Raw genomic sequence first — 22,799 nt, forward strand, 5'->3', positions numbered from 1 at the left:
ATCTAACTATGAAAAAATTACACTCCAAAAGACCCCAGGCTTCTGAACCCCCCCCCCCCCCCCCCACCACCACCACTGGCCTGCCATTGCGCCTGTCCTCTGATCCCAATCTCTCTAAGTGGTCTTGCTGTTGTACTGGCAACAAAGCCCCTGCACCCCACTTCCACCGGGCATACCTTGATCTTCTAGCCTCTGTCCTCTGCCTCAGCTGCCAAGTTTGGCATACTGCAGCTTCTTATGCTCAAATGCTTCCTCAGTTGCATCCTCCCATGGTACCATCAGCTCAATGACATATGTAGACTTTTGGGAGTTAGACCAAAGGACGAGGTCTGGTCGCAAAGTAGCTATTTCTTTGGGAAAAATTAGCCTCTGATCCAAGTCCACTTGCATCTGCCAATCCCTGGCGACCTCCAGCGGGCCCAGGTCTGGGGTTGAAGGGCTAGTCTTTGGCTTGTCCCTCTCCTGGACAAATGCTGATGGATACATGGATGCTCCTCTTGGTTCGTGAAAGGTTGAGCGTTGATGTATTTCCTCTTGCACTCAACTTTCCCAGCTAGACACCTAAGGACCTGGTTGTGTCTCCATGTGTATCTGCCTTGAGTAAAGCTAGTCCTACAACCAACCAGATTTCACTCCTTTCCCATTCTCCCAATTCATCCAGTGACCCTGCTTAGCCAGCGCTACCGCTCTGGCATGTATGGCTGTTTCCTCCTGTCAAAGTACCTCCTCAACGTACCTCCTCCACCACCATTTTTTGACATTCGGTTACAGATGCCTGTTGCCAGAGAGGGAGAGAGAGAGAGTAAAGATAATATGACAAAACTATTTGTATGTTGCTTTAGTTTTCTAGCCGAGTCTAGTGTTAACCTACTAATTTGGTTTTGAATGGTAGTAGCCTTTAGGCTAACATGGTTTACTAATCAGTAAATAGCTAGTTTTAACATCAGTTACACTATTGTAAAATTAAAGGTCAGGGAAGGAGTAGGCTGTTATGGAAAATAGTAATGTAGCTGAATTCTCCCACCCTAAATTCCTTAGGAAGTTTGTGAAGATTAGATCTATTCAGCACGTGTTACATTTGTTAGATTTGTCTACATTTTTATTGACTTCTGGTTAGCTAATATTTACCTTCCTTCCACTCCTTTGTGTATCATATTTGTTAAACTATGTGTTTATAGGGTTAAACTTCAAATCAGTGTTAAAGTGCACATCATGAAAGTTAATACTATACGCTCTTCTATTATTCTGCCTCCTGACATCTGACCCACGTTAACTCATGGACTGAACATACACACACACACACAATGGACAACTGTACCCTCAAACACACAATAATAACATGGAGTGAACCACCACTCACAACCACTAGCACTTTATATAGCCTCTGTAGAAATTATCCACACCCTCACTTACCTTAACTGCACTACTGTATAGCCCTGTGTAAACAATCATTCTGTACATACGATAATTTTTAACCCTACAACTGTTTACAACTTGCATAGTTCCCATTTCTGTATAGCTGTATATCTCAGATTCCTGTAAAGTTATTTATTTCATATTCTGTATAGTTTTTCATATTTATATCCTGTCCATATCCTGTACATAGCTTGTACTCACTACAGCCTGTACATACTTATAGTTATAGAATATTCACAACATACTTCATACCGTGTACATTATAACATAATAGACCCATTTCTGTAATATACTTACATATCTATATTATTGCTAATATATATTGTAATATATCTATATCACTAAGCACTTCTGGATGGATGCAAACTGCATTTCGTTGCCCTGTACCTGTGCATGTGCAATGACAATAAAGTTGAATTCTATTCTATTCTATTCTATTCTATTCTATTCTATTACGTAGCTCCACCTAATATGCTATATTATACTGCAGTTTACCTTCTTTGTATTCTATTAAGTGTCATTTCAATGTAAAGACCATACATCTGAATCTAATATGATTTTCATATTTTTAAAAAACGACTGTATATTATACACAAACAGTATAGAAAGAAACAAAGCTGTTGAGTTTCTGTTGAGTTTGACTTCAGAAAGTTACAGACATCTTTGTGCAAATCTAATAGTAATATTACATTATTCACAATGTCACTTTGATAACATTTTAAGCTAATGCAGGTGTTCACTGGTTTGTTCCATCTGTAGTGTTTTATAGTAATATTAGGTTATAATTTTTCTCATTTTAAACAGACCTGAATAGGCTGCGAAGGCCGGGTCCTCCGAAGGATCCGGCTTATGAAGTGGGACATAGTTGGTGTTAGAGATGGACCGATCTGATATTACGTATCGGTATCGGTCTGATACTGACGTAAATTACTGGATCGGATATAAATAAAATAAATGTAATAAATAAAAAATGTAATACAATCCATTAAATATCAAAAAAGCACCTCACAAAACTTGCAACACGGCGTAACTCGGCTCATAACCGTAGCACGTCGGAGCAGTGTGCGTCACGCGATAGAGCGGCTGTGTGTATTTGTAGCCTCGCTACCAAACCGGCATTTCATCTCTGAGAAAGTGAGGAGGAGTGGACTGAAGTAAAGCAAGTGTGTAAGTTCATCTCTGAATGTTTGTAAAGCATTCCCATGTTAAACTTAACAACCGATACATGGAGCGACTGCCTCTCTCTCTCTCTCTCCTGCTGCTACTTCAATCATGAAACTGCTTAATGATCAGCTGATTGGCTTTTCTGTCAGGAGTCCGTCTCTCTTGTTTGTTTTTGGCCCACTTTGCACCAGAAAGAGGAAACCAGTGGCTGAACAACAGCAGCACGTTTAAGCTTGATAAGCTGTTGTTAGAATTTATTTAATATTACTTTCTACACCAGGATCCTTTTCTACGTAGCTGACGCTGGTAACTGTGCAGGGGCGGATCTAGCAAAGTTTAGCCAGGGGGGCCGATAGGGCATTAACAGGGAAAAGGGGGCACAAAGACATACTTTTCTTTCATATTCTCATTTAAAATGTCTAGCTTTTAATAAATAATTATCTGAATCTTACACCCAAAGTTTTATTCTGATGTAAAATGTATAGAAGTCCATTACTATATATAGTAACTGTTAAGTCTAATATACTATAGCTATACTACTTTTTCCTTTGGGAAGGTACCATCTGTGCAGTCTGCAATTCTATTGAAGAAAGATGTTGAATCTATTTTATTATTCTTGAAAAATAATTTAATTCTGTGCATTTTTTTTTCACACTGCATCAAATTAAAGTTGATTATGGCGATTAAGCATCATGAGGTGGAGGGTGGGGGGTTCCCTATTTTTTTTTTGCTGGGAGTTTGCAACCCTATTAGTTAGGTTGCTTAATATATCTGCTAAGTACTCTTTAAAATACCAGAATAGGAAGGATTGAGTAGGATAAAGTTTATTAGATTGATCAGTATTGCTGAACTATGAAACATTTTGGGTGCAGTGTATTTTTTACATACAGGTATAACAGCTTTAGTGTTGTTGTTTATTTAAACTTGAATATGAAATTTAAAAAAAGCAGTTAAAAAACACACTATATCGGATTCATATTGGTATTGGCAGATATCCAAATTTATGATATCGGTATCGGACATAAAAAAGTGGTATTGTGCCATCTCTAGTTGGTGTTTGTGTTTTTGGTGCAAAACCAGGCCTGGAGAGTTTTCCTGCTTTGGAGCTGGCCACACCTTTTGAGTAATCACACTCATCTGATGCTGATCAGCCTCGTTAAGGGCTCACTACTTAACAGGAACACAGTCAGCATTCCAGCTCACAAGGTGAAAGTGTCTCAGTCGAATGTACTGAAAAGTGTATCTACTGTAGCATCTTGTTTTCCAAGGAGATTTATGGGAATGTGTGGAGGGAGCTGAGCACCATTGTACCTAGACATACCTGAGAGTAGTATTCTCACCACGGACCACGGGGAGAAGTCACTGCATGGGACCTGGGAATCATCACAAGAAGCGATCGCTCACTGTGGATGTGGATTATTTACACTGTTTGTCTTGATTCACGGTAGATAAAAACACTGTCAGCTCAGGAAGTCCTGCGTTTGGGTCCTGATTTTAGAAACCTGACAGTTGCACTGCATGTTTATGCCACAACTAACATTTGGTTTATTTTGTGATTTATTCGTCTTTACAGAACTGCACCACTCTATCTAGAAACAAGAGCAGAAGTATTATTTGCACTTGATTTCAATAAAAGAGCTGCATTCTAACCAATGCCTCCTGGTGGCCACATCTTTTTATGAACCAGCAAATCTACTCCTTAAATCCACTGCAACAGTGCGAGTCCATCAAACCACCTGATCAGCAAAGTCCAATGTCAATAAACGTGTCTACAGTAAAGATACAGAAGTTGCATTAAAATATGCAAACGAACTGTTAACTTACTCTGATACCATGTCTGATGGCAGCCATCCCACTTTCTATTGAAGTGGGGAGTGAGACTGAACATGGGGTTGTGACATGTACTAGACCATATTCCATATGTGCGGGGTATGACTCCAACCCCCTTGGTGTGTGGATACTTCTTTAAGTTTTTCTGACACTGTTATCTATTCAATCTTCAATGATGGGTCAAGATGTCTCATTGTCCTGTGTCGGAATGTTCAATCCTCTGCGGGTGGCTTGATCCTTGTCTGGTGACCTCAGCGATGCCCTCGGACCTTGGAGCACGGAGAAGAGTGAGAAGAGCAGGTGTCTAGGTGAAGCTCAGGCTGTTCTGGCATCGGGGTCTGGCTGGTAAGCGATGTTGCACGTCTTTTTTACCTGTGCTCATCTTATCTCTAAGGGAGAGGCCAGCCACCCTTCGAAGGAAGCCTATTTCCACGTTTGCATCCACGATCTCATTCTTTTGGTCATTACCCACAGCCCGTGACCATAGGTGAGGGTAGGGACATAGATCGACTGGTAAATTGAGAGCTTCGCTTTTACGCTTGGCTATCTCTTCACCACAACAGACCGGTACAGCGTCCGCATCACTGCAGCCACTGCACCAATCTGTCTGTTGATCTCCCGCTCCCTTCTTCCGCTCACTCGTGAACAAGATACTTAAACTCCTCCACTTGGGGCAAGAACTCGTCCCTGACCCAGAGTGGGCACTCCACCCACCATGGCTTCAGATTTGGAGGTGCTGATTCTCGTTCCCACCGCTTCACACTTGGCTGCGAACCGTTCCAAGGCGAGCTGGAGGCCATCCCCTGATGAAGCCAACAGAACCACATCATCTGCAAATGGCAGAGATGAGATCCTGAGACCACCCAAGTGAAAGCCTTCCGCCACTTGGCTATGCCTAGAAATTCTGTCCATAAAAATTATGAACAGAATCGGTGACAAAAGGCAGCCCTGGTGGAACCCGTCACCCATTAGGAATGAGTCCGACTTATTGCCGGCTATGCGGAGCAAGCTCTTCCAACGGTTGTATAAGGACTGAATGACCCGTAGCAATGGGCCAGACACCCCATACTCCTGGAGCACCCCCCACATGACCCCCCGAGGGACAGGGTCTCCAAATCCACAAAACACATGTAGACTGGTTGGGCAAACTCCCATGCACCTTCAAGTATCCTTGAGAGGATAAAGAGCTGATCCAGTGTTCCACGACCAGGACGAAAACCGCATTGTTCTTCCTGTATCCGAGGTTCGACTCACGGACGGACTCTCCTCTCCACCACCCTGGCATAGACTTTCCCAGGGAGGCTGAGGAGTGTGAATCCCCTGTAGTTGAAACACACCCTCTGGTCCCCTTTTTTAAAGATGGGGACTACCACCCCGGTCTGCCAGTCCAGGGGTACTGCCCCTGAACTCCACGCAACATTGTAGAGGCGTGTAAACCAAGACAGCCCTACAACATCCAGAGCCTTCAGGAACTCAGGGGGAACCTCATCCACCCCAGGGGCTCTGCCACCAAGGAGTTGTTCAACTGCCTCAGTGACCTCCCCCCCAAAGATTGGTGGGCCATCCCCTTCGTCCCCAACTCTGCTTCTGCCACGGAAGACGTGCCAGTGGGATTAAGGAGGTCCTCGAAGTATTCCTTTTTTTCCAGTCGAAGTCAGCAGCACTCCACCCGCACTATACACAGTGCAGGTAGCATGAAAGTCTTTTTCCTTGGCTCTCCAAAATCTTCCGACACCCGAGTTATTGCTTCAGCCACCGCCTGCGCCGCATTCTGCTTGGCCTCCATGCTGGTGCGCATGCACCAACCAGCCTGTTACAGTTGCTCCTGCTTTTTCTCGTTAGTTTAGCTTTTCATCTGTTTATTATCTTTCCCTCAATCATGTGGATTGAGAGAGTTTTTGTTCTGCTGGTGGCCGCGAAACTGTTACTTTTATCGAGGAATGGGACCGCGGCACAACATACTGCACGGACTGTTTACTCCAGAGATCAGCTGATTGCCCCGATGCTGGCTGGCTCGCCAGCCAGACCCCCAGACATACCAGCTGAAATTTGGAGAAAAACACATTGGGGATGCAGAGGTCGAGGACAGAAAAGAACAAGAAAGGAGACGTAGAGACAGTGGTTGCTCAAAGCGAAGAGAAGGTACAAACCGTGTCTGCTGTCTATCATAATGGGAAATGTGCGATCATTAACAAATAAAATTGATGAGCTCTCAGCGCTGGTACGGAGTCAGAGGGAACACCAAGAGTGTAGCTTGATGTGTTTCACCAAATCATGGATGCGCCTGGATATTCCGGATGACAACGCATCCATGGAAGGCTTCTACAGTGTTCGGGCGGACAGGGACAGCATCGCTACCGATAAGCGGAAAGGAGGTGGGCTTGCTGTTTTTATTAACAACCGGCGGTGTAACCCTACCCGCATAACAATTAAAGAAAGGATTTGTTGCCTGGACATTGAACTGTGTGCTGTTGGACTCAGGCCGTATTATTTGCCCAGGGAATTTACTCATGCCATCTTGGTGGCTGTTTGCGTCCCTTCCTCTGCTAACCCCACAGCTGCATGTGACACTATCCACTCTGCCATAACCCGGTTACAGACTCAGCACCCGAGTGCCTTCATTGTGATCTCGGGTGACTTCAACCATGTCACCTTGGACAATACACTACCAACATACAAACAATATGTGGACTGTCCCACCAGGGGGGAGAGAATCTTAGACCTACTCTAGGCTAACATTAAGGATGCATACAGCTCCTCCTCTCTGTCCCCACTTGGAAGGTCAGATCACAACCTGATTCACCTCACCCCCCGCTATGTGTGTTACATCCCTCAGCTGGTGCTAATTGGCCACACCTAGTCAGGTGTGGCCAATTAGCAAAGCATACCTGAGGCAAGCTTCCAGGAAGCTCACTTGTCTTTGCCTCGGTGGAACTAGCCATTTTAGCCAACCTGGTATTCCATTTTAAGAAAAAAACTCTTCTCACTAACACTCTGGTGTTCTTTTTTTTTTTTTTTTTAAGTTGCGGCTTTTGAGCCGGGTTGTAACAATGTGCCAATTGTGAGGAGGAAACCTGTGACCACGAGAAGCATTAAGAGGTGGTCAGAGGAGGTCTTAGTGGAACTACAGGGCTGTTTTGAGGTGACCGACTGGGAGAAACTCTGTGAGCCTCACGCCGAGGACATCAATGGGCTTACTGAGTGTTATCACAGACTACATAACTTTCTGCACCGACTCCATTGTTCCAGCTCAGACTGTCCATTGTTTCCCAAATAACAAGCCGTGGGTGACTAAGGACATCAAAGCCCTCCTCAACGACAAGAAGAGGGCTTTCACAGGGAGCAATAAAGTGGAGGTGAGAAGGGTCCAGGTGTTACTAAAGAACAAGATCAGAGAGGCTAAGGACAATTACAGGAGGAAGCTGGAGTGGAAACTACAGCAGAACAGCATGAGAGAGGTGTGGAGAGGCATGAAAACCATCACTGGATTCAGGCCAACCAACAGCAGGGGAGCTGAGGGAGGTGAGAGCTAATAAGTTGAATTTGTTTTTCAACAGATTCGATACTACAGTCACTGCTCACACCCCCACAACCTCACCTGTAGTCAGTCTGGAATCCAGAGTCACACCACTGTGCCAGCCTCTCTCTCCACATAGCACTGTTGCCTCCTGTGAGAGTCCTGACACCCCTCCCCCACCCATCACTTTCACTCAATACCAGGTTGAGATGCAAATGAGGAGACTCCACTCAGGCAAGTCTGATGGACCAGACGGAGTCACCACGTCCTCAAGGCCTGTGCCCCCCAGCTTTGTGGAGTCTTCCATAAACTGTTCATGCTGAGTCTGAGTCTGCAGAGGGTTCCAGTGCTGTGGAAGGCATCATGCCTCGTCCCTGTACCAAAGACGCCCTGTCCCAGTGGCCCCAGGATTACAGGCCTGTGGCACTGACCTCCCACATCATGAAGACCCTGAAAAGACTCATCCTGGACCAGCTGCGACCCATTGTCAGACCACATCAGGATCCCCTTCAGTTCCCTTACCAGCCCCATCTCAGAACTGAGGACGCCATCATCTACCTGCTCAATCGTGTCTACACCCACCTGGACCAGCCAGAGAGCACTGTGAGGGTCATGTTTTTTGACTTTTCCAGTGCTTTCAACACCATCAGGCCGACCCTCCTGGGCGATAGGTTAACAGCAATGCGGGTGGATGCTTCTCTGGTATCCTGGATTGTTGATTACCTGACAAGAAGACCACAATATGTGCGTCTCCCACAGTGTGTGTCTGACAAGGTAATCAGCAACACAGGGGCACCACAGGGGACTGTCCTCTCCCCCTTCCTCTTCACCCTCTACACCACAGACTTCAGCCACTGCACAGAGACCTGCCATCTTCAGAAGTTTTCTGATGACTCTGCAGTGGTTGGATGCATCAGCAGGGATGATGAGACAGAGTACTGGGCTGTGGTCGACTCCTTTGTCACGTGGTGTGAGCAGAATCACCTGCAGCTCAACGTGACAAAGACCAAGGAATTGATAGTGGACTTCAGGAAGACCAGGAAACACTTGACCCCTGTTTCAATCCAGGGGGTCGATGTGGACATTGTGGATCACTATAAATACCTCGGAGTATACATTGACAACAAACCGGACACCTACATGGATGTTATTTATTTGATAATTTTGGCTGTAAAAGGGCCAGAAATCATACTGTAAGTGAGTTCGTTTGCTTTTTTCAGAATGACCTCAGCTTTCATTTCACTTTATTGTATTTTTATGTCAATGAAACAACAGCTTAAAGTGGAAAAAACAATAAAACTGACTTTTTTCAGATTTATAGTAAGTAGAAACTGATATTCAACAGGAACAAAATGTAACACAACATCAACTTAAATATGAACTATACATATGTACAATAAAGGTTTTGAGCCTACACTCAAAAAAATCTGTCGTTGGATCAACACAATTTAATCATAGTGCCTATTTCCACGTGATTTAACCAAGTACAATAACCCATTTTTGGCCATGTCAAACCAACACATGCGTTATTTGGTGGTTTATGTAATCAGATTACGTTGGATCAATGTAGTATATTTGCATTGACTTGAAGTGATTTATTTAAGTATGTAGAGTGAAATTTGTTTTAATTCATTCTACACAAATTACAAACTTTAGGAAAACACAATGAAATCTTGTTGTTTAAACAACTACTGTCAATCAAGGCAATTACTGCTAGTCTTGCTTAATGAACCAATATAGGGGCTGATGATTTCATAGAGACAAACAACCATTTGCACTTACATTCATGGGTAATTTAGAACCAACAATTAACCTAACTCTAATTACACACTGCAAACCAGCCAGATTGTGGCCATTTATATGGCCCACCCTGTAAATGCTACATGATTTAATTATATGATTTAATTACATGATTTAATTACGTTCACCATGGAAACATGAAATTATTTAGTTCACATTACAAGTTTGAATCTTGTACATGTAACAACCACCCAATTTCATCTTTTTTGAGCGTAGGCCACTCAGTTTTTTAAATCTCCAGGCCTTTTTTGGGGCATTGTCACTTCTCCACACCCGCCACTCTGCTCCGTGCGTCATCAATTCTTACATGTGATTGGACTGTCGCTGCTATGCTTTCTTATGATGCACCATAAAGTTTTGTAAAGCTGGTTTTCTCATCTTTCAGTAACTGTTTGAAATGTCTTTCTAGCCCAAATGTCCGAGGAGTTATGGTCGCGCGAAGCACACCTAAGTGGGGTTGACTTTTCTTTTTTCAGAGCAGTAGCTTGCGAACGGTTTGTGCTACCATAATACACCAAATAGTCCCGTAAAGCTCAGCCTCTCTTCTTTCAGTAACTGTGTGAATTTTTTCTCTAGCTAAAATGGTCGATGAATTACGGTAGTGCGAAGCACACATTAGTAAGGTAGATGATAAGAACAGTAAGGTGATAATTTAAAAAAATGAAATTATATTATAAACGCAGTTGTGATATTTATTTTGCTTTAGAAAAGGTATGTCAAACTCATTTTATGGCATGGACCACACACAGCCCACTGAACTTAAATGGTATGGACCAGTGAAACTCCCGTTTCTGTCAATGCATAGAATAAATAGAATTTGTTGAGAAATCTTATTATAAGAAAAAGAAGTGTAACTTCAAAATTAGGGCTCAGTTCTTCTACGTGATCAAGAATTTTGTTATAGTAAATGAAAGAAATCGGGAAGAATGATGAAAGAAAAATTTTCACTGTTTTTTGTAATAGCAGTTTCAACATTTTTTCATATTTATTGATCTGCTGACATTACAATTTGCACATCACAATAGAAAAGCACAAAACCTTCACTTGTACAGCTTTTACACATAAACCATAGTTTTGTCATACAGCTTGTTTAGATCTAGGAATAAAATTTTACTCCTCTGTTCTAATGCAGACATCGCCACAGAAAGAGTAGTAGTTCACTTTATCGTACAATTGAAGTAGTTTTTCATATTTTGTAAAGCAGGTCCAGATTGGATCCTTTGGTATGTCTAGCAGTACCATTTTTTTAGCAGTGTTAGACAAAATCTTTCTGCTTTTGTATCGGCACTACCAAATATTTGTATTGTAATTATCACAGAAACAGTAAAACTTTCAAAATTATGTAACAAAAAGCTTAAGATTACCCATACTGTGCTTTTGAAAACATGGTCCACTGGATAAAGACAATTTTTCTTTTACCATTTATGTTGAAGGAAGAGTGTTGGCTTCATTCATTCAGTATGCTGAACAGCATCTGCAGTGAATCTTTTATTTTGAAACTTGAAAGGCTTCTCTATGTATCTGTACCTGACTTCCTGCTGCCTTTTCCTTCTCTGTGCAAGGTTGATGTAAAAAATAGACATGGTGGTCTACCAAGGCAGAGTGGAGAACCACAAGAAATACACTACAGCACATCTGGTGCACAGCAGACTGTGATGCAAACCCAAAAGGGATTTGTGTCTCTAATTGGGTTTAAACCAGAAACCGTTCACTTGTTAAGCAAAAGTGTTAACCACTACACTATGGAGCCACTACTAAACCTACTACAGCTATCACTATGATATGTGTCATCCTATTAAAATACTGCACTTAAATTCTGTGAGCTCTTTAGAATTATACTTTTTTTCCCCAAATGTTTGTAAAGACACTGCACAAGTGTTTAATTTTTATAAAAACTTGAATTCAAAGATTAAGAGGTGGGCCCCAATACTTTTGTCAATGCAGTGGTGCCAGAAAGGATACTATTGGAAACTATTTGGTTTATCTTAGACATTTGATATGTTATATTTAAAAAGAAAAACATACATATTCAAGGTCATTAACAAGGACAGGTTGTGCTCACTCACAAAATGACCACACTCAGTTGAGGTCCAGTCTGTAACATATTATAATTCATCATAATGAAAATCCCAGTTTGAATCTTCAAGATCCTTGTACAATTTGAACCATTAGGTAAAAAGTAAATATGCAGTAAATGTCATAAATCATTCACAATGATTATTATTATTGTTGTTGTTGTTATGTATTCAAAGTAATTTAATTAAACTGGAAAAAGTATCAATAATGTAAAAACAATATCTATCTATTTATCAATCACGTAAAATCAGTTCTATCAGACAAAGTCCATCTTACTTGATCCAGAAGGACACTTTAAGGCTTTCTGTTGCCTGCTGTTTTGTGATATTTTTCCAAGCAGCAGGAATATCAGCAGGTCTGGCATTATACGCACTAGCAAATTCTTTGTTGTACTTCGCCATCACATATTTCCAGTAGTCGGATGCTTCAAGACTCGCATCTGGAGGGACATTCCAGTCTGGGTACATTTCCTTGTAACACTTATAGGGATGATATTTACCATTTGTAATACTGTTGCAAAAACATGCATCACTGATCACAAGAGAGGAACATATTTCAGTGTCAAGTTTTTGTGTTCTAAAAAACCTATATGAACCCAGACCTTGTGGTCGATGCAGTGAAGCAAAGTGCTCATAATGGGCTCCTCCTCCTGCCTCACAGGGCACGCCACAGAATGGACACTGTTTGCCGCAACCAATCACTCTGGTAAAAAGCTCATTGTGTGGTTTCATATTGAGCTGTTTTAGCTTTCTTTCAAAGTTTGACTTTTTAAATTCACTCGTAAGAATGTTTCCCATGTCATTCACAGACACTGTGAGCCAATCAGCAAACTGTTCCTTATCAGCATTGTTTAGGATCATGAAAGCATCAAAAGCATCCTGGGAAATGACCAGTTTATCAAGATCTTTGCGAATGCTTTCCACAAATGTCTTCAAGTCATGACTCTTTCCTGTTTTTGCCTTGTTGATGGCATCATTTATGCTTCTGATACATGACTGGAGATGTCGGTCCTCAAATTCAAATGCTGTTGACACATTTGAGTAGCGCTCCACTATTTGGTGGTAAATCCATGTTTTTACATAATCCTCATATGAAAAAATATAACTCAGATAGTTTTTTAAATCATTCTTTGAGAGTAAATCCAATAAAACTGAATACTGGAAGGACATTCGTGTGCTGAACTGCTCACATGTCAGCATGTCATCAATGATATTAGGACCCAGGGAGCGATTAACAAAGTCTTCCACAGCAGGCTTCAAGCATTTGTTGGTGAATTCTTCTGCCTTCTTCTGACACTGGTCTCTTTTATTAAAGATGTCTTTGAAATCCTCACGAAACTTTTCCTTGTTTTTCATCAGACATCTGTAGGGATCATTTGCTTGGATGAAATCTTCGTGCATTTTCTGAAACTCTCTGGCTGCAAATCCACAGATGTGCTGTTTCAGAGAAACTTCAAACTCGATGTCTGTCTTAACATCGTGATTGTACTGTAGACTCCCATCAATCATGTGTAGGATCTCCTGGATGTAGGTCTCATGGTAATTGTTTCTGCTTTCCATTTTCTCACTTACAAACTGAGTGCAAAAATTGATGATGCTGTCAGCCAATTGCTGTACAGCCATTGTGTGATCTTGAATGTTGAACATCTTGCTGAGTTTGTGTTTAAATTTGTTGTAGAATCCTTCAGCTGTATATTTGAAAGGCTCTTTTCCACAATCTTCCAGACATTGTTGACTTAATAATGCACATGCATGACTCCCCCTGTGTGACAGATTGATTCGCAGGAAGTGAGATATGCTGGTGAAGACACTGAAGGTCTTTTGTTCACAAAAAGAAAGTTTCTCCAGTGTTTCATTCCACATCTTATCAAACTCTTTTTCCAGCTCTTTGTCTGTCATCTGGACTTTTTTCTTTTTGCATTCATCTATCAACACACAAACTGCATTTTCAATCTCTTGTGTATGGTTCTTTTTAATTTTTTCAATTTCTCTCATCCCCTCTCTGATTTCTGCTGCTGCTGTGAGCTGATTAAAAACAGATCTCTCCATTTCATGCCGAAGGCTCTTTACACTGTTTGAGAATTCCTCTTTGTATCCTTCAACCAGATAAACATGACCCTCTGTTTGCTGAAAATACTGTGTCAGATTTTCGAGAAGTTTTGTCTCCCATCTAGACAGCAGTGTGGAGGCTACACTTTTCAAACATATGAGAAATTCTCTCATGTCAGACGATTCAGATTTTACAGCAACTTTACCAAAATTGGAAATTCTTGTTTCTGTGTTTGTAACCCAGGTGTACATCTCTTTTTTGAATTCCCACTCCCATTTGTTGAATTCTGTGCAGAGTCTCATGTATGCATCAGCTACGAGGCTGTTTCTGAAGCTGAAGATAAAGTTTTCATGCTTTACTGCAGTCCAGAGACTTGTCATCCACTCTTTAAACTCCATGATATCATTAGCAGATGACTCACAGTTTCCCAGCAGTTGGATGATGTTTTTCTTGAGCTCATATACAGCCTCACTGTAGCCTGCATTGACTGGTGCCATTGGTGGGTTTCCATTCCAGAGTCCAGGAATGTACCAGTTCCCAGTGTCTGGACTGTACTCCATCACATCAGTGAAGCTCTTGTTCTCCTCTTTCTTTTCCATTTTGGCTGCTGCCTGGGTCATCTCATTCAACTGTTCCAGGAGCAGTTTCCTGTCTCGTAAGTTCTTCTCATGGGCTGAAACATCGGACACATTCTGGTGAACAAACACACATTTCGGCTTTTTGCCCACCTCCTTCATCCTGAGAAAAGCATGCACAACTATTTGTAGGATGTCCTTCATTTCGGCTGAATTCTCCATTGCAATATTGACAATGGTGACATCACTCAACCCTATAACAAGTGTTGCAAGCTCATTGTCGTGCTCAAAGCTGTTGTCTAGTTGTGCAAGTTCTGGTGACTTTAAGCCCTCAGTGTCAATGATCACCATGAAGTCAAAATTTAGGACCTTTTTCATGTCTTCATTGATTTTGATGAGTAACATAAAGGCACCTCGAGTACATCGACCACTGCTGACTGCAAACTGCACTCCAAACATGGTGTTAAGGAGAGTGGACTTTCCTGTGCTCTGAACTCCAAGAACTGTGACTACACGTATCTTTCTGTTTGGAGAAACCAAGTCACTGAGCTGAGAGAGAACATCACTCACCCATCTGAGAGGGATGTTGGATGCATCTCCATCTACAAGCTCAAGAGGAAATCCATCAAGCAACAACTCTGCACACAGTTTGGGCAGATGCTGCAGCTGTTGACGTGCTGGATGTTTTTTTGGAAGGGACAGTGAAGCTTCATAGATCTGACCCATTTCACGGAAGAAGTGTTCAGTCCCCAGTGAGCTGTTGGAAATTTGTCTGTCAATTTCTTTGATCTCCTCTTTGTTCTCAGAGTTCTTGCATTTTTCTTTATATTTTTCCCGAAGTTCAGACAGTTTTATGCGAGACAGGTTATCGAGGTTCATTCGCATCCATTTCAGGAAATAAAACCTCTCTGTTCCTGGGCTTGATATTGCATTGATGAAACATGTCATAGCTGTGGACATGTCATAAGAGTTCTGCCTTTTCCTCAGTTTTTCTTTCTGCAGCTGAAGTTCACTTTTGTAATCTTCTATATTTTTGGAGCCAACTTTTTTAAGCCGAAATTCTTCCTTCTCTAAGCAGGTCAGTTCTTTCCATATTTCACCTTGCCGTGGAAGCTGATCTTCTTTGAATATATGGATATCTTGAATTTCAGCAGTGATGGCTTCTGCATTTGTCTTTGCAGTCTGGCACTCTGGAGAGTCTTCATCAACCAGGATTCCCAGTTCATGGGCAATTTCTGCCATCTGCTCTGTTTGCATCTTTATCTGTGAGTTCTCAACTACATCACTGATTGTTTTCCTCAAGCCTTTGACAAAATCGGCAGCATTTTTTTGTTTTGTCTTAATAATGATGTTGTTGTTAGTCAAGCCCAACATTGTTGCTACTGTTTCTAAAGTATCTAAACTGAAGCTCTGGCTCTCATAGTTACCTACCAAGAAGATCTGTGCCTTGTGGTGTTGGTTAGTAAGTAGACTGCACTCAGAGTCCAAATGGTCAAAGAACACAAAAACTGCTGCAGATGTCTGACACAGAAAGGAGTATTGTGTTTCAAATGAAGCAATGTCCCCACGAAGGTTAGCTACAGCCACTGGCTGACTGAAAATATCAATGTTTGTGTTTCCACAAGGAAGATACCAAGTAATTTCAGTCAGTCCGTTGGATATTCTTCTTGGACTGTCACCACACTCCATGTTGCGATGAACAAAGGTGTCATGGTACTGCTGAGAATTGCTCAGAACCTTATTGAGAATCTCTGACTTGGACAAGGAGCACTCACCCAGTCTGACAAAAGAGATCATTGGAAGTTCAGAGAGAACGATTCTGTCTTCAATGAAGCCCTTAGACTCTGACAGAGACTGAGGTCTGTACTTTTTAACAATGTCTCTCATGGCCCACAGCATGAGTGTGCACTGTTTCATGTCATGATTAGAAAGCAGCAGAGGAACAGAGAACTGACACATGGACATTTTTAGTGACATTTCCTGCTGTAGAAAACCATCAGAACACAGAAAGAGAGCAGTGATTATATCGAGTGGATTTAACATAACACCTGTCTTTGGGCTATGGACTATATTTTTAAGATCTAACTTTGTACTCCCTAATTGATCGTCACAGTTTGAGTCACAAACAGGTATATATTTCACATTCCTAGCTGTCACATTACCCATCATCAGTTTCTTTAAAAAGTACCATGGAAGATCTGTTTCACACTTGGCAGGTAGATCAGTGATGGTCTTCTCATCAATTTCAAGTATTTTGCTGAGTGACAACTTCACGGTGTAGTGCTGGTCCAAGCCAAGATCCTTCAATAAGCTCTCAAACTGTGTTTCTGTGGATTAAGACAGTGATTATTAAACATATTGTATGGTTAGTTAATTTTCTCAATATGCTTGGATCCAAACTTAAAGTCATCCGGTATAATAATTATATTTGTAGTGTTGACTCAGTAAAACAAGAGTCATGTGACCGTTCTCTGGCATGAAGGATTAGGACCCTAGTGCAAGACTCGTGAGACAGACCGAACTTAAAAAGACTGCTTTTATTAGCTTATAGCTGACACAGTAGCAAAAAATGCTAACACGGCAGAACAGGAGTAAACCGATTACAGGCAAGAGACAAACAGACTTAGAGACGCACATACAACATGAGAGAGGACACAACAAAGAACAGACACAAGCTGAGGGTTTAAATACACAGGAGGAGATTAGGACAGAGTAGGCACATCTGGGAAACACAACAGATTACAGTCTAATTAACAGGACAGGGGAAGCAAAACTGAACACAGACAAGGGACTGTCAAAATAAAACAGGAAGTAACAAAACACGAACGGCAACATGGAGAGGTAAACAAATACAGAGACGGGAACAGGACACATAGAGACCAGACCAAATAGTGTCCCTGTGTTTTTGGCTTGGCTTTGTTGCTAGCTCTCCAGGACTTCCATGTTTACCTGGGGTCCAGCACATTACCTTAATGACCTTGTAGTACCATATCACCCTATTAGAGCACTTCGCTCTCGCTCTGCAGGCCTACTTGTTGTTCCTAGAGTATTTAAAAGTAGAATGGGAGGGAGAGCCTTCAGTTTTCAGGCCCCTCTTCTGTGGAACAAGCTTCCAGTTTGGATTCGGGAGACAGACACTATCTCTACTTTTAAGATTAGGCTTAAAACTTTCCTTTTTGCTAAAGCATATAGTTAGGGCTGGACCAGGTGACCCTGAATCCTTCCTTAGTTATGCTGCAATAGACATAGGCTGCCGGGGATTCCCATGATGCATTGAGTTTTTCCTTTCCAGTCACCTTTCTCGCTCACTATGTGTTAATAGACCTCTCTGCATTGAATCATATCTGTTATTAACCTCTGTCTCTCTTCCACAGCATGTCTTTTATCCTGTCTTCCTTCTCTCACCCCAACCGGTCGCAGCAGATGGCCGCCCCTCCCTGAGCCTGGTTCTGCCGGAGGTTTCTTCCTGTTAAAAGGGAGTTTTTTCTTCCCACTGTTGCCAAAATGCTTGCTCATAGGGGGTCATATGATTGTTGGGTTTTTCTCTGTATCTATGAAGCGCCTTGAGGCAACTTATGTTGTGATTTGGTGCTATATAAATAAAATTGAATTGAATTGAATTGAATTACCCATTGTAGTATACACCAGGGCTCTAGAGTGCGACCAAATTTTTCAGTGGTGCGACTAAAAAAAAAATTTGGTTGCACCTGTGCGACCAACTGTTTGGGTAGCAAAAAAAAAAAAAATCTTCAGCCTTCCCTGTGGTCAACAACAGACACACATTATGCCCCTATCGTGGACTAAACCAATCAGAGATAGTCAGGGGCGGGACCTCTCTGATTGGCCGTGGTCCAGAAGAAAGTGCAGGTGGAAGTGGGAGGTGAGTAGCTTGAATAAAGCGATATCAACTCATTAGATCCTGAATCGACTTTTAAATATAACTGTGTTTTGCCAGAAACGCCAGATTCTCAGATTAAAGCTCACAAAACCATTTCAACAACAACCAAACAGCAAATGACAGCAGGTACACGGATTCCACACAAAGACGTAAACACAGAGCGGACCGACGCATCACAATCAACTTTGTCTTTCTCGGCTTTCTCACTCGACGGCCCGTAGACGGACACGCTGTCGGAGCTTAGCGGTTCTGATGCGTCCGGTCCGCGCTGTGATTACGTCTTTTTGCGCTGATTCTGAGCTGCAGGTTTTGTCTCTCTCCAACCAAAATTCACCGAGCCAGCAGCAAAAGAAGCAGCAAACTGCGCTTCACATTTGATCAATGCGTCATGAATTTTGCTGTTTTGCTTCCACGACTATTAAAATCACACTTCATGCACAGCTAGCTCTCTCTCTATCTCTCTCTGTACTTCAAGAACAGTTTCCCGTCTCCAATCTCTGTTTTCTGTATTATTCATTCGCTTATTACCCACCAGTCTACCGTTGTTTACAGCGCTGTGGCTGCTGTCTTTTTCGTTTTTTCACTTAAATGACCTCGGACAAGAAAGCCTATTTTTTCTGCTGTTCAATACTGAAGTAATTTAAACTTTATATGCAGAACATTGTAGAATATTTTTTAAGGTTATCTGCTATAAAAAGCCAGACCAGGAAAATCTCCTTCATGTTTTTCTGTTTTATTCTCAGTTACTTTCACTCAAAGGCATCTGCTGTGATGTTCACAATTCTGATGAAGTCAGTACTGATAAATGATCAGAGTTATAATATTTCTGACTGTCTGAGGCTAAGTTGAATCGAATCGGGACTTTGAAAACCAGAATCGAATGGATTATAGAAATCAGTGATGATACCCAGCCTTAGTGAGCAGCCTAGGCACGACAGAAGTGGATGTAGCTGTAATAGGAAAAGAACTATTGCTAACTTTTCTGTTAAGGCCTGATCCTTCTGAAATTCATAGCCAGTGCTCTGACACGGTGTCATCAATCTTTGAATGCTGAAAAAGCACAGTGTATCCAGAAAAACACATTATATTATATCAATTATTATAAAATTTGTGTGCGCCTAACTTTTGTGCCGGTACGCCTAACTTTTTAAAGTTAGGTGTACCGGTACGCCCATGGCAAAAAGTTAGTCTAGAGCCCTGTACACTGATCACAACCCTCTTGTTTTCTTTGCTCAAATGTTCAACCACAATCAACTCCTCATGCGATGGGCCCTATCTGCAAGAATACAACTTAGAGATTCGGCATGAAAAAGGATCGGAAAATATACTAGCTGATGGCCTGTCCAGGTTGTGAGTATGACTTGTTTTATTTTCTGCTGTGAACTGTGAAGTCTGTGTATACAAAATCTAGTTTTGTTATTTATTGGGAAGGGTGTTACGGCCCTGAGCCTCGGAAGGAGTGGGACAGCCTTTTTCTCTTCAAGGAAATCTAAGAGTGTCAGGACTCGCTGACCATTGGTTAGCTGGAGTCCCATGCCAGCCTTCCTGTATGCAGAGGTTAAGTATGTCAACCGACATAGACGAATGGCTGCCTAGGGATCCTGTGGTGCTCCATTGTGCTCACCTATGGCTACAAAAGGCTGAAGATCTTTCACTCTGGGGGCTGCTGCTTAGGACTGCCTCCCTCTCTTTGAACTTTGCTCGCTAAAGTCTGTTGACTGAGACTGTTTGAGTCTCTTTTTTAAAATATTTAATAAAGTCTTCATCTTTAAGTAGTGATGTATTAAATCTCCAGTTTTTACTTGGCGTAGTATTATTCTTGTGCATTAGTGTTAAAGATACAGGAGCATGATCGCTGACAGCTATAGGGTGAATCTCAGTGTCTGAAAGTGCTAGCTCTTGCATAGTTCAGTGGCATCATTGCCAGACCTGGCCCATATCTGGATGACATACGTCTTATCATGCCAGAAGTTAGTCAGCAGTGCCGGCTTAATACCAGATCCGGGCCAGACCTGCTATGTGGGTTATTGTGTCTGTTCGTTGATGAGTATAGGCACTACACACATTATGAACTTCTGACATGATACTTTCAGAAATAAAAAAAAATGTTTTGTATCAGATTGAATATATGGCTTTCTAAAATACATTAGATGTTATATTAAAACAGAAATTCTGGTTCTTTTAAACTGTTCCTCATTTGATACCAAATTTGACTGATCTGAGGAACAAAGGAATTAGTTATGATTAGTATTTTTTCACAGTGTTATAGTATAAAGAAATGGCAAATGCCACAAGATCCCATCTATGCCCGATAAGGGCACAGATAATAATATGATTTGTTAAAAATTGAAACATAAAGGACCTCAATTTAGCATCCCTATAACGCATCCCCTACAGATATAAGTTTGGACATTAGACCTCTCCATGATAAAGAGGGAAAATTTAACAGCGACAAACAAATCCTGGCTTCTCTACTTTTCTATATGAAACCAGCAATTACTGAAACAGGAAGATGTTTCAGTAAATACCCCAAAAATATTTTTAATCAAAAGTAATATTGATGGAACCATATGTAATTTTATAATGAATGTAATGATCATTCGCATATGATAATAATTTAGGTCTGTCTGTCCAAATAATATTCCATAGATTGATAGATGTGATTGTATGGTTACTGAATACAGTTTTCTTACTGATATAATTAAATTTTTTTCACAATCATATTTTAAATCATGTCATGTCATAATCAAATTTTCACTTACTTGTTTTAACAGATGTTACTGTTTGCTTGGTTTGCGTTCCATTTTTAAGCTGTGCAGATACATGGAAGGAGTAACACACCCCTGGCTTCAGGCAGCTGAAGGTCAGACTGTTTGTGTCTGTTGCTAGCTCTTGCACAGTTTTCCCCTCGCTGCAACAAGTCACAGTGTAGCTCACTACTTCACCATCAGGAGTGTCCCACTGCAGAGACACCGAATCACTGCATACCTCATTTGCAATAATCTGGATAGGAGGGCTGGGCTCTGTGAAAATGACAAAATTAATTTGACAAAATTTGACATTTAAAAAAATTGGTTTGACATGCTAAGTTTTACATTTATGAGTATTTAAAATTCCTGGTTGCTTTCACATTAGTTTGACAAATCTTTTATAAATTAAACTCACAGCACACCTGAAGAAGTCTGCTAGAAGTAAGAAGTAGACTAACATACTATAGCATGTTAAGAGCACAGAAAAATGCTAAACTTAAAGGACATATTATGCATATTATACAACTGCTTTATACATTAGAGCAATAAAACTGATATCAAGATTTACCTGTAAAGACAGAAGCTGCTGGGACTTCCTCTCCGTTCTCTGCTACCCTTACATGCACTGTCCCCAGATTTAGTTGCTGAATGGCTACAGTCAAACAGTCTTCTCCAATAGGTGTCATGCCTAGAGGAACAGCCTCACTGCCAGCATGGAGAGCAGTTAATTCTCCTCTTGGAGGATTATCTGTCAGAAAATAAAAAAGCTGCTCAGTATCTCCACACTAACAAGTTTAAATGGAGCATTTTTTCTATAGTCAAAAACCCCAGAAAACCCCTGACCAAGAAAGAAGCTTCTACTCCTAAATCAACATTTTCAAGTTTGACTGAAATTACAGCTGCAGCTTGTGCATAATGAACACCATGTTTGATCATAAGGGTATCTATAAGTGCATGTGACACCAGGACATGTCTCAGGTCAATGATCAATTTCGGATAGGCAGAACATGGCTCTGGTGGTGGCTGAAACAAAAACTCAGGGTGTGGGAGGAGTTCAAAGAGTAAACCAACTCAAAAAATCTGTTGGTCTGCCTTCAAGCAATTCTGGCGAACTGTCAGAGAACTCAGGACAGGAAAGTGGTGTTCTACTCCCACCTGGATTCCTTTGGACTTCCACATAGATGATTGAACTACTTTTTAACAAATGCATTGTCTTCAAAGGACAGTTAACTAATGGCCAATCAATGAAAGATTATTAAAACAAAAAGTGATTAAAAAACCTTAACACTTGAGCACTGTAGTATTTGGTGCATTTTGTTTATCTGAATCTGCACTCATGAAGTTTTTTCACTTAGTGTGATGATCAGAATCAATCAGAATCAGAATCAGAATACTTTATTGATCCCTGGGGGAAATTATTTTTTGTTACAGTGCTCCATTTTAAACCAACATTAAGACAAGACAGACAATACGCTAACTAAGAATAGTACAATATATACATATATATACATACATACATACATAAGTCACTTATAAATAAATATTTGGAAAAGAAACATGTGTAGCTGTAGCAGCAAACAGTGTGTTAAGTGGATGCGTTGTACAGGGAGATGGCCACAGGCAGGAATGATTTCCTGTGTCGTTCAGTGGTGCTTTTCGGTAATCTCAGTCTCTCACTGAACGAGCTCCTGTGGCTGACCAACATGTCATGGAGTGGGTGGGAG

The 22,799-nt window shown here is 41.4% G+C and overlaps 1 protein-coding gene across 1 annotated transcript; it reads right to left on the bottom strand.

The window, feature by feature from the left end:
• Positions 1-12,060: 12,060 nt before the first annotated feature.
• On the bottom strand, positions 12,061-21,761 carry LOC308407593 (interferon-induced very large GTPase 1; the record flags this gene model as incomplete). Its single annotated transcript, XM_080899376.1, has 3 exons — positions 12,061-16,754; positions 21,088-21,348; positions 21,644-21,761. 3 exons carry the CDS (start codon positions 21,759-21,761, stop codon positions 12,076-12,078), a joined length of 5,058 nt encoding a protein of 1,685 aa, XP_080755502.1. The 3' UTR covers positions 12,061-12,075.
• Between the last annotated feature and the right edge of the window lie 1,038 nt (positions 21,762-22,799).

This window comes from Rhamphochromis sp. 'chilingali' (genome assembly GCF_963969265.1).
Source record: "Rhamphochromis sp. 'chilingali' genome assembly, chromosome: 1".
NCBI classification, from domain to species: domain Eukaryota; kingdom Metazoa; phylum Chordata; class Actinopteri; order Cichliformes; family Cichlidae; genus Rhamphochromis; species Rhamphochromis sp. 'chilingali'.